We start from the raw sequence: 12,462 nt of genomic DNA on the forward strand, positions 1-12,462 counted from the left end.
TTCTTTGAAGGATTTTTACTTAGGATCACATTATTCAATCCTAGGCCATGATTTGGCCTTCACTAGTTTAATATCTATCATAGGTGAGAGGTGACAAGATCACTGTTTAGATGGCTGAGGAAACTTGTACTGAAGATGTCATTTGACTTGAAGCCTGAGGAGATAGAGAAAGGAGGGCATTTCTGCCACTAACAAGCTGTGATGTCTAAAGAAAGGGCCCTATAAAATGAATAATAATACCACCTATTTCAAGGGCTGTTGTGATGTATACATATTTATATATGATCATAAATATGTTACAGCTGTAAGGAAACACATTTCAGGTTCGGAAAAAAGTTGTAAAAATTTTATTCAGAGTGACTTTATTGTGACATTGTTTTTTTATAAAATAATTTTATAAAAGAGCCCATCAAGATATTATATAGAAAATACATACTAAGGTAATATATATACACTTCATAAAAATAGAATACATCTTGGCAATTGCTTACAGAGTCTGGTACCACCATGTACAGTGTATTGACATTTAACGTGTTAATTTGAACATAGATTAAAAAAATAAACCTGTCTTATTGGCATTTTAAAAAATTGTTTTCCTTGACAGAAAAGTTAAAAAAAAAATTGTAAAAGTTACGGTAGCTAACTGAAAGACTGGATCAAAATGTTAGAGCAAAGATCCGTGCCATTGACAATCAGCTGGGGACAAAGTAAATTTTTCTATTACCATAAGTTGTTCAGATGATTTAACAAATCAATAAAAATGATATCTTTATTTTGGATGTTCTGTCAAGGTAAGCACCATTTGGAGTTAAACTCTCTGGTAGTGGTACTATATTTGCAAAATGTGGTATTCCCCTCTCCTGCCTTAAATGAAAATAGTTGTCCTTTTATAAAAAGTATCAGTACTTAAAATCTTATGAAATAATGAAAATTTTTTTCATCAAAACACAGAGCAACTAGTTTATTCTGAAAATAATCAAATGCTCAAAAATCGACTTAACTTTGAATTAGTTGTTTTTGTTTCATTTTGTTTTATAAACATCACTGCTATGTCCTGTTAGATATTCAGAATCATCTTTGGGAAGTAACTGCTTGAGTGTAATAAATAAAGAAAATAATAAGGGACTCCTAGACCTTACTAAAATATATGACCATGGCGGGAGCATCAAAATACCTCAGCAGTATCAAGGAAGGCACACGAAACAGGAGAGCACCATTTTCAAGTTGCCAAGTTTGCAACTGTTGAGGCGAAGTTGACTGTAAGGAATAAAATGTGGTTTAACTGTGTGAAGAGGTTCTGGAGAGCTTCTTAGTATGGATAGGCGGAGACGGCTATATAAACGATGAATGTGGTCTGATATTCAATGGTCCCATTGGCACTGTAGGATAAAGCTCGAACCCTCATGCGGTAGGTCTCTGGCTCTCGAAGTGGCCGGGTGGTATACACCACCCCCTTCAGGTTTTCATCCCTTAAGGCAAAGGGAACTGTCTGTTCCTCATCCACCATGAGGAAAGTTGTCCTGGGATGCATCACTCCATCTTGCGTGTATGCAACCAGCCGGATTAAATCTTGATTGGCAGCTATTCCAAATGGGAGGGAGACAAGTTTATACTCCAAGGCATATGGGCTCAAGGCACATTCCAAATCATTGGGTGGACAGTTCTTGAGGCAGAACCTAAGGACAACAAACATGGAATATACAAAGTTATCTGGTTTGGAGGCAAGAGAGAGCATGAGCCAGGTGACTATGACAACATTTAGGCATTAAATGCAGAAGCCAGTAAGACTGCAAGAGCAGTAAGACTCACCCCATGCTCTGTTACTAAGTCATGCCAGATGGCTAAGAGATTATGGTCTAGAGTCAAGTATCCATCTCCGTTCCATTAAAAGCAAGAAACGTTGGAGCTCTTGAAGTAAGCACAAATACCGTGTGTTGCATAGGGCCACTGCAATCTATGCCATCACTTTTGGCTGCCAAGGTTCCCCAGAACGGTCCCCAGCATAAAAACACCATGTAACCAACGTCTAGAACTCTCCCTCTGCAAAGAGCATCTGGTGGGGCTCGTTGGTGACTGAACCAAGGTCTCATGGATACTTTACTGTTGAGATGCCCAGCTCCAAGTGTACATTTCTTTGAAATGAAAAGTCAGTTTTGAAAACAAAAGCATCTGTACATATATTGGCAACAAATACTTCTTAAAAGGAGGAATACAAGCTATTTTTAAAATTATAACATCTATCCTAACACTGTTTGAAAGCTGAAATATGATACACTGATATTTGGCTTATTTTTCTAAAAATCCTGGCCCCGGGGGAGAACTTCCTTTGTAATTATCTTTCATATTTAAGATAATTAGATTAAAAACCATATTTTCTTTTTCCAGAGCCCACACTGACTGCTTTTTAAGTCATGATGACTTTCAAATTGTTGCCAGAAATCCAGAGGGGGAGGGAAAAAAAAGCAGAGGACCATTGAAGAAGATATGGATTCTTTAGTCATAGTATTTCTAGACATTTCATAAGTCCATAATTCTAATTTTCTCCTTTCCTATTCCCATAAGACCAATTACAAATAGGTTTTTTTTTTTTTTTGGTGGATTCTGAGCAAACCACACTTAACCACGGTCCAGTAACTTGGTAGGCATGACCAAGAGTCAAACTGAGTGTGAGCCCCAATGAGTATCTGGCTTTAAGAACCTCTTCTCCTTAGTAGGCACCATCCAGAATGAACATTATCACTGTTTTCAAGCATCCTGTTACCTTGGTACCTAGTCTGGGCATAACATTTCCAAAAGAGGAGGGAGAACATAGAACAGTTTATTTAGAACCAAGCAAAGACTGAGACAGCAGGAAGTGTCAGCAAGACAACAAACATGGGCAGACTACTGACTCATCCTCGCTCATCTCCATCCTCCCATTGCCCCGCGAGTCATCCTAACCACAGACAAGGTACTGCTTGGAGTGCTCTACATGCTGAGAGCACTTAGAACTGAGGCTTCACAAATGGAAACTGGGACATTTCCAAGAAAGGCAGGCTCTATCACACCTAAGATGCTCTCTGAAGAGGTAGAGTTCTAGATGTTGGTTACACGGTGTTTCTGTGCTGGGGACAGTGTTCTGGGAAACCTTGGCAGCCAAAAGTGATGGCACAGGTTGCAGTGGCTGCTGAGCTCACTTCTTGCCCGTTCATGTCACCCCACAACCCCCGTGAGTTGGTGGAAAGTCTGAGTTAACATGGGCACAGACAGGGTGCAGACTGGAGAGAGATGAAGGATTCTTCAGAAGCTTGTCTGGGATGAGAGAGCCAGACATACCCTGAAATAGGATGCCGCTGGTAGTTGGGTGGGCAGGGTGTGTCGATGCACTGGTAGCTTCCTCTCATGTTGAAGCACATGCGATTGGGCCCACACTGTACATTCTGTTCCAGACACTCATCCACATCTAGGCAGAGCAAAGGAAAACACAGCATCAGCAACGGGGGGTCAATGAGCTGCCATTGTGGATATCTGCAATATGGTGGCCTAACTTCTCATGAATGAATTCAGTGTCATACCTAAGTTTCAACCATGAAATGGTAATCATGTTCCCTGGTGTAGATTTCTGAAAAACACTTCAAAAAATAAGAGCTATAAAAGGAGAAGGGGGCTATTAAGAGCTCTCTGGTGTCTTTTATATTTGAAAAATAGAGTACACTTGAGTTTGTAAAGCAAATAATATTTTAAATGCACTACAAACAAGCTAAAAAATCTAAAGCACACTTGTGGATGCTTTTGCAAAGTAAAGAGACACAATAAAGAATAAAAGGTCCAGGATGAAATGAATGACCCCCAAGCTATTCAAATTTGACTAAAGGGAGCACAGTCCACCTGAGTCTATCCTCACCTGGTGGCAGAGGAGGCTCATCCTACTGTAACAGTAATATGGGGGAAATATGCAAACAAACCATCTTTATTTTGTTTTCTGCACAGGTGTTAAGGAGAAACAATTAAAACACTAGAACTAAGGACAATTAAAACAGAACTTAAAGAAACAGGTACCCATTGGCCAGCACCTATTTCATGATAGAAGTGCAGTCAGGACGCACCTCTTAGGAGAACTGATTTGGGTTTATTTCATTGTACTTTTTCCCTCCTGCACACAGGATATAGGTTTATTCAATCACTTAAGGAGGTGGAATGCTCCTTACAAGTGCCTACATACAGCTATCTGACTTTGACTTTGAACTTAGCCAGGCATGCTGGTGCACACCTGTAATCCCAGCAGCCTGGGGAAGCTGAGGCAGGAGGATCGCAGGTTCAATGCCAGCTTCAGCTGGCTCAACTTAGTGAGACCCTGTCTCCAAATACAAAATGAAAAAGGCTGAGAATGTGGCTCAGTAGTAAAGCACCCCAGGTTCAATCCCCAGTACCAAAAAAAGAAAAAAAACTTCCCCTCAGTTTTTCTAATTAGCCTCATTTAGCCCCCAATCACTCTCCTCACTGTTCTTAAACAAACAAACAAACAAAAACAAAACCACTAAAACAAGAAAGGAAGGAGGTACTGTATGACTATGTAATAATGACTCCTGTTATTATATAATTATAATGCACCAATAAAACAAACAGAAGTTAAAAAACAAATCATACTTTTAACAGTGTAGTGATGTTTAATTTCTATAATATTCTTTAAATATTTAATAAAAACTAAACTATGGGCTTATAATTATTATGGCTATCAGAAACAAATCCCAAAATGAGCTGAAAAATTTCAGATTTGGAAGATAAGAATGCATTTAACCAAGTGTTTCTGGATACTTTCAAAAAATAATTTCAGATGAAAATATTTAAAATGTCAGAACAGTACGAAGTAATTCACATTTTTGATAAATATTATGGATTAGTTTTTATAAAACAAGGACAGATGAGAACTCACTTCAAATGCAAGGCCAATATAATGTTTCTAAATTTTTAGGATTACATTAGTGGTGCATAAAATTAGCATAAGTATCTTTTAGTTTCTCTTCACCACTTCTTAGGCAAATCTTAATTGGTTAAGCTTTGTATTTTGCTTTTAATTTAGACAGGATTTTTTTAAAAGCTATCTTTTGTTCTTCCTAAATGCTTCATTTTCTAACTACCCCCCAATGTAATTCTTTAAAGGCTTCTTCAAAAGGTATCGTTGTTTTCTCATATTTTTTTAAATCCACAAAAATATGTAACCCATTTAAATTGCAAACATTTCAACTGACACCTGTTTCTGATTTGTTCACGGTATTTTTCACTCCATAGAGCAAACAAAAGCTGAGAAACTCTTAAGTTAATGAGTGACAAGGGCAACTTAAAAAAAAAAAGGCCAAATTTAGGAAAGAGGAAAACTCTTGAATGTGTTATGATCAAACTCTTATCTGGCTAAGAAGTTTTGCAGTTGGTTTGGTTATTTCAAATATCCAACAGTATTTGCCCCATTTTTTCCCAGCTGTCTGGTGCACATATAGGAAGTGTAGTGAATTTGTTTTAGGATCCTGAGGATCACAAAATCACTCTGAGAATTAATACTATTTATCTGTACAATGGGTACAAATGATTGCCTTGATGTATCTATACTATTGACTCAAATGAAGTAACAGGTGCTCTGGAAAAACACCACCCTGTAATATAAATGTTATTCTAGTACTTTATATCTCAGTAAAATATTCTGTATGAGGTCGACTCTTAGTAATATTTAGTGACTGATGAGTGGGAGCAAAGGTTATCATTGAATTTGGGTTCCCTGTCAATCCCACAATCTTAACTGGGGACTGTCAGAGTGTAAGAGGGTAGGCTGGGATGGGAGCTGCTCATGGTAACTAAGTGAAGCCATTTCTCACCCAGGTCATAATTCCAGAAACATGGGTTCCATGAGCATTTCTAGAAACTTTTTTTTGTTAATACCAAATAGTCCCAATTTGCTTGCTACTGATAAAGTACTCTTCTGAAGATTTTACCTGTTATTCTTCACAAAGGAATAGTTTGTACATGACAGAAATAAAATTCATATTAAGACCTACATAATATTCACTTTTGTTTACAAAATCGAGGAAGTTTCTTAGAGATTTTTAAGTCATTTAAGATCTGAAGCAAGATAACTCCTTTTAAATCAAATATCTGTTGTAGTATAATATACACCAAAGTACAGTTCTTGAACATTTTTGTGTAAAAAGGGAATTGCAGAGATTTTTTTTTCTATTACCACTTTGTTCTTAACTCTGTTATAGAACCTGTAAGCTAGTACTTTGATTTGATTACTGTCTTAAATTACACTGTTAAGATCTTCAAGATCTATTCATTTAAATTTAAACCTTTTGCATTTGCAGTACCAGCACATAACTGTCCCACATCATTTGTACCCATCATTAAATGGGTTATTTAATCCATTGCTCACTGATTGCTCTAAAAATAAGTCTAATGAGCAAAAAAAAAAAAATAAAGTCATGCCCTACACTGCAGTAAATATGAGGTACTCGTCTCATTTTCCCCTTCCATTGTAGCTAACTATGGAAAAAGGTTTTAAAAATATAAAATGTGAACTGGCTTCAGCATTCTTGCTCCTTCAAGTAAAACCGTACCAAAAATAATTCACAACTATTTCCCTTAACTGCTTTCTTATTGCTTCTCCCACTTGCAGAAGCAGTGTTGAAACATAAGTCTGACGCACGGGCATGGGGAAAGAGAATTGAGTAGGAGAGTTATTCACAATACTTCTCGCATCCTGCTATGCTGGTTTTATGTGAAGTTGCAGCAGTGAGCACCCCAGCATTTCCTTACCTTGGCATGTCTTTCCATTGAGCATGAGCTGGTAACCAGGTGGGCAGATACACTGATAGCTTCCAATGGTATTTTTACACACATGCTGGCAGGTGTCTCTGTTCTGACATTCATCAATATCTGTTGAGAAAGAAGAGTGCATAACAGGTCAAACGGAAGCACAAGCTGTGATAGCCCTTGATAAATAAGTTGGTGGCATACAAGAAAAATTTCTTGGTGATTTTATACTTCTGTGTTTAAGAATGCTCAGAGCTGTTTTACATCAATATGTGTTATATAAAAACATGGCATACAATATACACTGTATTTTAAAATATGAAAATCTCTATCTTGTTTACAAGCATATATAAGCCGAAGCCCCAAACTGGTCAGTTTTTTATTGGTTAAATAAGTTAGACTGAAATGAGAGGTGACAGATTCATATATGCTCCTAAACCACTAAAGAACTAAACTCTTCACAGCATGGTAGAATTTATCTAAAAGATAATTTGTCTTGAGATTAAATGGAAAATGGAGTTACTAGGTTTTATTTTAATTTGTAGCTCTTTCTCTCTGTATGACCTCCAACTAACACAAATGCATAGTTTTCCCATGTACAGATATAATCAAATGGGAATGTTTTTACTTTTGTGAACTATTCATCAAACTTTTCATAAAATTGTCAAGCACAGGTGGCAAGTAGGCATGTGTAGTCACTCTACCTTCAGGAGGCCATTTAACATCTCAAGATCTCAGCTGGATCCTTTGCCAAGACCATCTACCCTACCTCCAAATTTGCTAGATGGTTGATATGAAGAAAAGCAATTCATAAGCACAATAGAAAGGAGAGTGAGAATAGATGATAATGCAAAAGTAATTGAGATTTGCTTTCAGTATAAGGGATATCTAAGATTTCTTGTCCTGACTATATTTTGCTTTGACTATTATTTCAATTTTCTAATAGTCCTTGAATATTCACTAACCAGCAGAGGGCTGAGAAAATGTCATGAAATGGTAACAGGTGTGCTGTAGGGTAGAACTAAAGTCAAAGTGAAGAGTGGGAGATGATTCAGAAGAAAAGGATCTGTTCACCTTGCATATTTTACACATGCTGAAAACACAACCACAATTATTTAAATTCTGTTAATGATAAATATTCAAACATTTGTCAATGTTTTCACACCATTTTAGTTATCAAAGCATTCATTTCATAACTTGTGTGAGCTCTTATTACTTTTTCCCTTTAAAATTTGCTTTAACCTAAAATTGCAAGAAAAATTTAAAATGTTAAACTCCAAGTGATTAATATAAAAACTCTCAACACAGGAAGGGTTCCCAAGCATGATATCTGCACTTAAAAGGAAGAATAAACATTAGATTGCTTCTAAGCTTGGAATCAATTCCTTCCAAAGCTAAATTTCAGCCTAACTCTAAAAAGATTCCATATTGTTAATGTGAATCTTTGGTAACTTGTCTATCCCAGATGGTTAATTAAAGGCATTTGGTGTTGATTGTAAGTGGCTCTTGTTACACAATTACAGAGCTGTCTGAAAATTTCTTTATTAGTCCCAATGATATAAAATACTCACCATATTTTAAGAAATCTTCCAAGCTTGGTCATTGCCCCCAAATAAATTTAAATATCCAGCAATTTGACTAGTTGTGAAAGCTTACTAGATGCTTTTTTTTTTTTTTGTACTGGGGATCAAACCCAGGGGCACTTACCACTGAGACACATCTCTAGCCCTTTTTAATATTTTATTTAGAAACGGTCTCACTAAGTTGCTTAGGACCTTGCTAATTGCTGAGGCTGGCTTTGAACTTGTGATCCTCTTACTTCAGCCTCCTGAGCCACTGGATTATAGGAATGCACCACTATACCCAGCTTTACTTTAGATTCTTAAAGACTGATCCTCACTCTGGAACAGTGGAGGGCTGCCTAAGGGAGATAATTCTGATATGCCATCATATAGGTGGAAAACATAAGACTCAACAATGATGAAATTGCAGTTAGTTATGAAAGAAAGAACTCAGAAACTTTCTTAATGATGTGCACCTTCAGATATATTAGAAGAAATCGGCTAGATGGTGTAGGATGTGTGTGGTTTAGTTAATCTATCTTAGCATAAACAAAGACTCTTAGGAGAGTGACGGTAGAACAGAAAACAAGAGTCTGTCTGAAGCTAAGGTTGAGATGGTAATATGCTATGAAAACCCTTCAGGGAGAATGACTACTAGTGTGAGTGTGTGTGGGGGTACTGGGGATGAACTCAAGGACACCTGACCACTGAGTCATATCCCCAGCCCTACTTTTTGTATTTTATTTAGAGACAGGGTCTCACTGAGATGCTTTGTTTTTGATGAGGCTGGCTTTGAACTCAAGATCCTCCTGCCTCAGCCTCCCAAGCTGCTAGGATTACAGGCATGGGCCACCACACCAAGCCAGAACACAAAATACCAGATGTTGATTCTGTCAGTAAAAGAAAAGTGAAGAAATTTAACTTATGAACAGTTGGGTTAAAACTGTAGTAAGAAAAATGGCCAATAATCAGAATGGTTTGGAGTCCACATACTTAGCAATTTTGTATTATTTGGCCAGGTTGGACAAAATACAGAGTCTTAATAAATACATTAATGTTTGAAGCATAAATGGTGCTGCCCTCAGCTCTGGGAACTTAATCACAAGTTAGAATTCCCATTAGAATAAGTCTTAGAAACATCATGATATCTAGACAGAAAAGCTTTGGAAAAATGTGAACCTAAAGAACAAAAGATAAAGTTTGAGTATTCAGAGGGATGGAGGGTCCACCTGAGTAGAGATTATATGAGAAGCAGGTCAACCACCTAAGGTTGACCAGGGAAGCATGTCTGAAGAGATAATGATATAAGAACAGGGATTAGAGAAGGGGAAAGAAAATAAGTGGAAAACAACCAAAACCCAAAAACCACCTAAATTTGAAATTAAGAGGAAGAGAAATCCTTAAATGTTTATTAATATTCTGTTAAATATTTATTTTAGAGAATAAGAAAAGTGTAGAACACTTAAAAGAATTGTAAGAAAATGAGACTGGCATAATGAGTTTGGATTTCAACAGAATTTCTTTCCTCCTTGCTTTTCCTATTTAACACATATTGGGGCTGATTTCTCTTTGCTAATTTCCCTTTGGTGCTTATCCACATGTAAACTGTGGATACTCGAAGAAAATTAAGTTAAACGAATGACAGATGGTAATGTTTCCAACTTAACTGAAAGCAAAGCCTCAATTCTTAAGTTGGAAATAACACTTCATTTTTGCAAACAAATGAACATTATAGACTTGAGTTTAAATAAAGCTATCAAATGCACATATTTTAGAGCACTGGGAAAAACTTAATTTTGTTCTGGTTTACATTATCTTTTCAGTGACATACAAACATACAAAATAATCTAGGGGGTCATGTGACCAAGAGTCAATGGGATAGTGGTTGCCATATAGAACAATTGACTGAGTAGCTAAAACTGTCACTTTTAACCCAGCCATAATCTCATTATGTGACACTACGTATACCTTATTTTTAAAAAATCACATTCTGAATACACTGACATTTTTTTCCATATAGCATTAAATTTAGTAACACTTTCAGTGGTGATCAAAAAGTGAAACTACCACAATAAACTATTAGAATGTACACATGAAAATACATCATTTATTTGATGAAAGTTTGTAATAGTTTTAGGTTCCAGAGTAAATGTCTCCAAAATCTGAGTCATCCCAGAGTTGAGATTAGATGTAGTTCAACACCCCCAAATAGTGACAGGTGCTGTACACATTCTTAGACGTTGGTCAGGAAGTGAGCCCACCAAAAGGAAATGCAATATGGCTGACATTTACCTACACATGTGTCATGGCTTGCCTCAGAGCCTTCGGGGCAAGGTTTCCTAATAGTCCTTCTAGTCCTGGAGAGAGATGTCCTGCTGTTTCTATACTCTGAGTAGGAGCTGTAGAGATGGGAGTACTGTCTGTAATGCTGTTGAGGTTGATAGTTGTTTCTCACTGGGGAGAACCGTGCGAGGCTAGAGCTACTGTACTGACTGCCATAGTGTGGCAGCCTCTCCAATCCAGCGCAAGATTTCCCGTCCCCTAATAAATGTTGTCCTGGGGGACAGGAACACTTGAAGCTGCCGGGGGTGTTGGAGCACTGATGTGCACAAGGTTTAGGCACTTGCTCACATTCGTTAATGTCTGCTCATGTGCATGATACATAGAAAAGAGAAAAAAAATTACACAAGACACAGGAATAAAGAATCAGTCTGTGAAACAAACTGAAGACATTGTTACCCTCCAAAGCCAGGAATGCTGGCACATCTCATCTACTGTGGGCTTTTGAGAAGGCTGTAATCACTCCTTATGAATGTAGAGAAAGACTGATTGTCCCTGAGCATTGCTTTAGTTGTACAAGTTTTATGTAAACACTCATGTTGGAGCAGGTGGCTCAGAAAACCTGATGCTAGTTCTGTGAATCCATCCTCTTTCTACTTCCAGACCTATGGACTGTTTTCAGCCTTGTGTCCTGGGCTGAAAAGAACAACTCTGATGTGGCATCAGTTTGGGCCAATATGGTATACACATTTACATGCAATGGCAAGAATCACGTTGTCACTTTAAGTCTTAGAAACACTAGACTCGGCTTTCTGAGTTCAATGAGGTAAGCTCATGCTATGTTGTTGAAAATTTGTATAGCTTCCTCTGGGAACAAAGATGCCAAAGGGTGTGGAATCCCAAAATAATACAGTTTTCGTGAAATAACAGTTACTAAAAGGACTCAGTAGCAAATCTTTTCATTAAAACCTTTGCCCTCTTCTGATTAGTTCTCCACAGAGCAGACAGGTGATCTTTTCCAAATATAAATTGCATCACGTTACTCGCCTGCTCAAGACTGTGTGTTTCCCATTGTACATTTGGAAGAAGTTTAAGCTCTGGATTAGGGCCTTTTTACCCTCTGCCTAACTAGTTCCAACAGCATCTGAGGGACATTGCCCTGCTGACCCCTCGGTCTGGAATAAGCATGCTCAGATAGACCTACCTGCTGCCTGCCCCTTCATTTCATTTGGTCTCTCTCACAGGCTGCTAGGATCCTGTTCACAACCTAACCCAAGTCACTCTTTCCCCTTGCCCTGTTTTATTTATCCTTAGAGTGCTTATCACAATCTGAAGTTGCATTACATATTTACTTTGTGATTCTTCTTTCTCCCCATGGAAGGTAAACCTGGTTAACCCTGCTTAATGTTATCTCACAACCTAGAACGTCACCCAGCACGAATGAGGTGCTCAATAACGATTTGTTGAAATAAAAAAGGAATGAGCTTGACACAATGTGTCAAATCAAAGCCACAAATGGTAAAAACAAAAAGTATCATATAAGAAAATGTGGTCTTGAATGCAGAGAAATCTGAGTTTAAACGCTAATGTAGATCCTAATTCTTTTGATGAAGGGAAGAATGAAATTATTCCCCAGTTCACAGTCATAATATTGATCACTAGTACCCCCAATTTTCCATATAATTACAAGTTTCAGATGCAGGAATATTGGCACAACTCTAGACATTTACTTTCTATAATTTTTGACATAATATTTTTAAATTAATAATCAAGCCAAACATACTTTATCCAAAAGATTAAAAGGAAGGAAATGAAGACAGAATAATTCTAAGACATAAAC

General features: G+C 37.3%; 1 protein-coding gene across 1 annotated transcript in view; it reads right to left on the minus strand.

Moving 5' to 3' along the window:
- Positions 1-359: 359 nt before the first annotated feature.
- Positions 360-12,462, minus strand: part of HMCN1 (hemicentin 1) — a 415,431-nt gene continuing 403,328 nt past the window's right edge. The window contains exons 104-107 of the mRNA XM_081299050.1: positions 10,635-10,985; positions 6,784-6,903; positions 3,316-3,442; positions 360-1,676 (exon numbers count right to left, since the gene is read on the minus strand). Coding sequence (XP_081155176.1) covers positions 1,310-1,676; positions 3,316-3,442; positions 6,784-6,903; positions 10,635-10,985 — 965 coding nt within the window. The 3' untranslated portion in view covers positions 360-1,309. The remainder of the gene's footprint in view (positions 1,677-3,315; positions 3,443-6,783; positions 6,904-10,634; positions 10,986-12,462) is intronic.

Source organism: Spermophilus citellus (genome assembly GCF_964194105.1).
Source record: "Spermophilus citellus genome assembly, chromosome: 6".
NCBI classification, from domain to species: domain Eukaryota; kingdom Metazoa; phylum Chordata; class Mammalia; order Rodentia; family Sciuridae; genus Spermophilus; species Spermophilus citellus.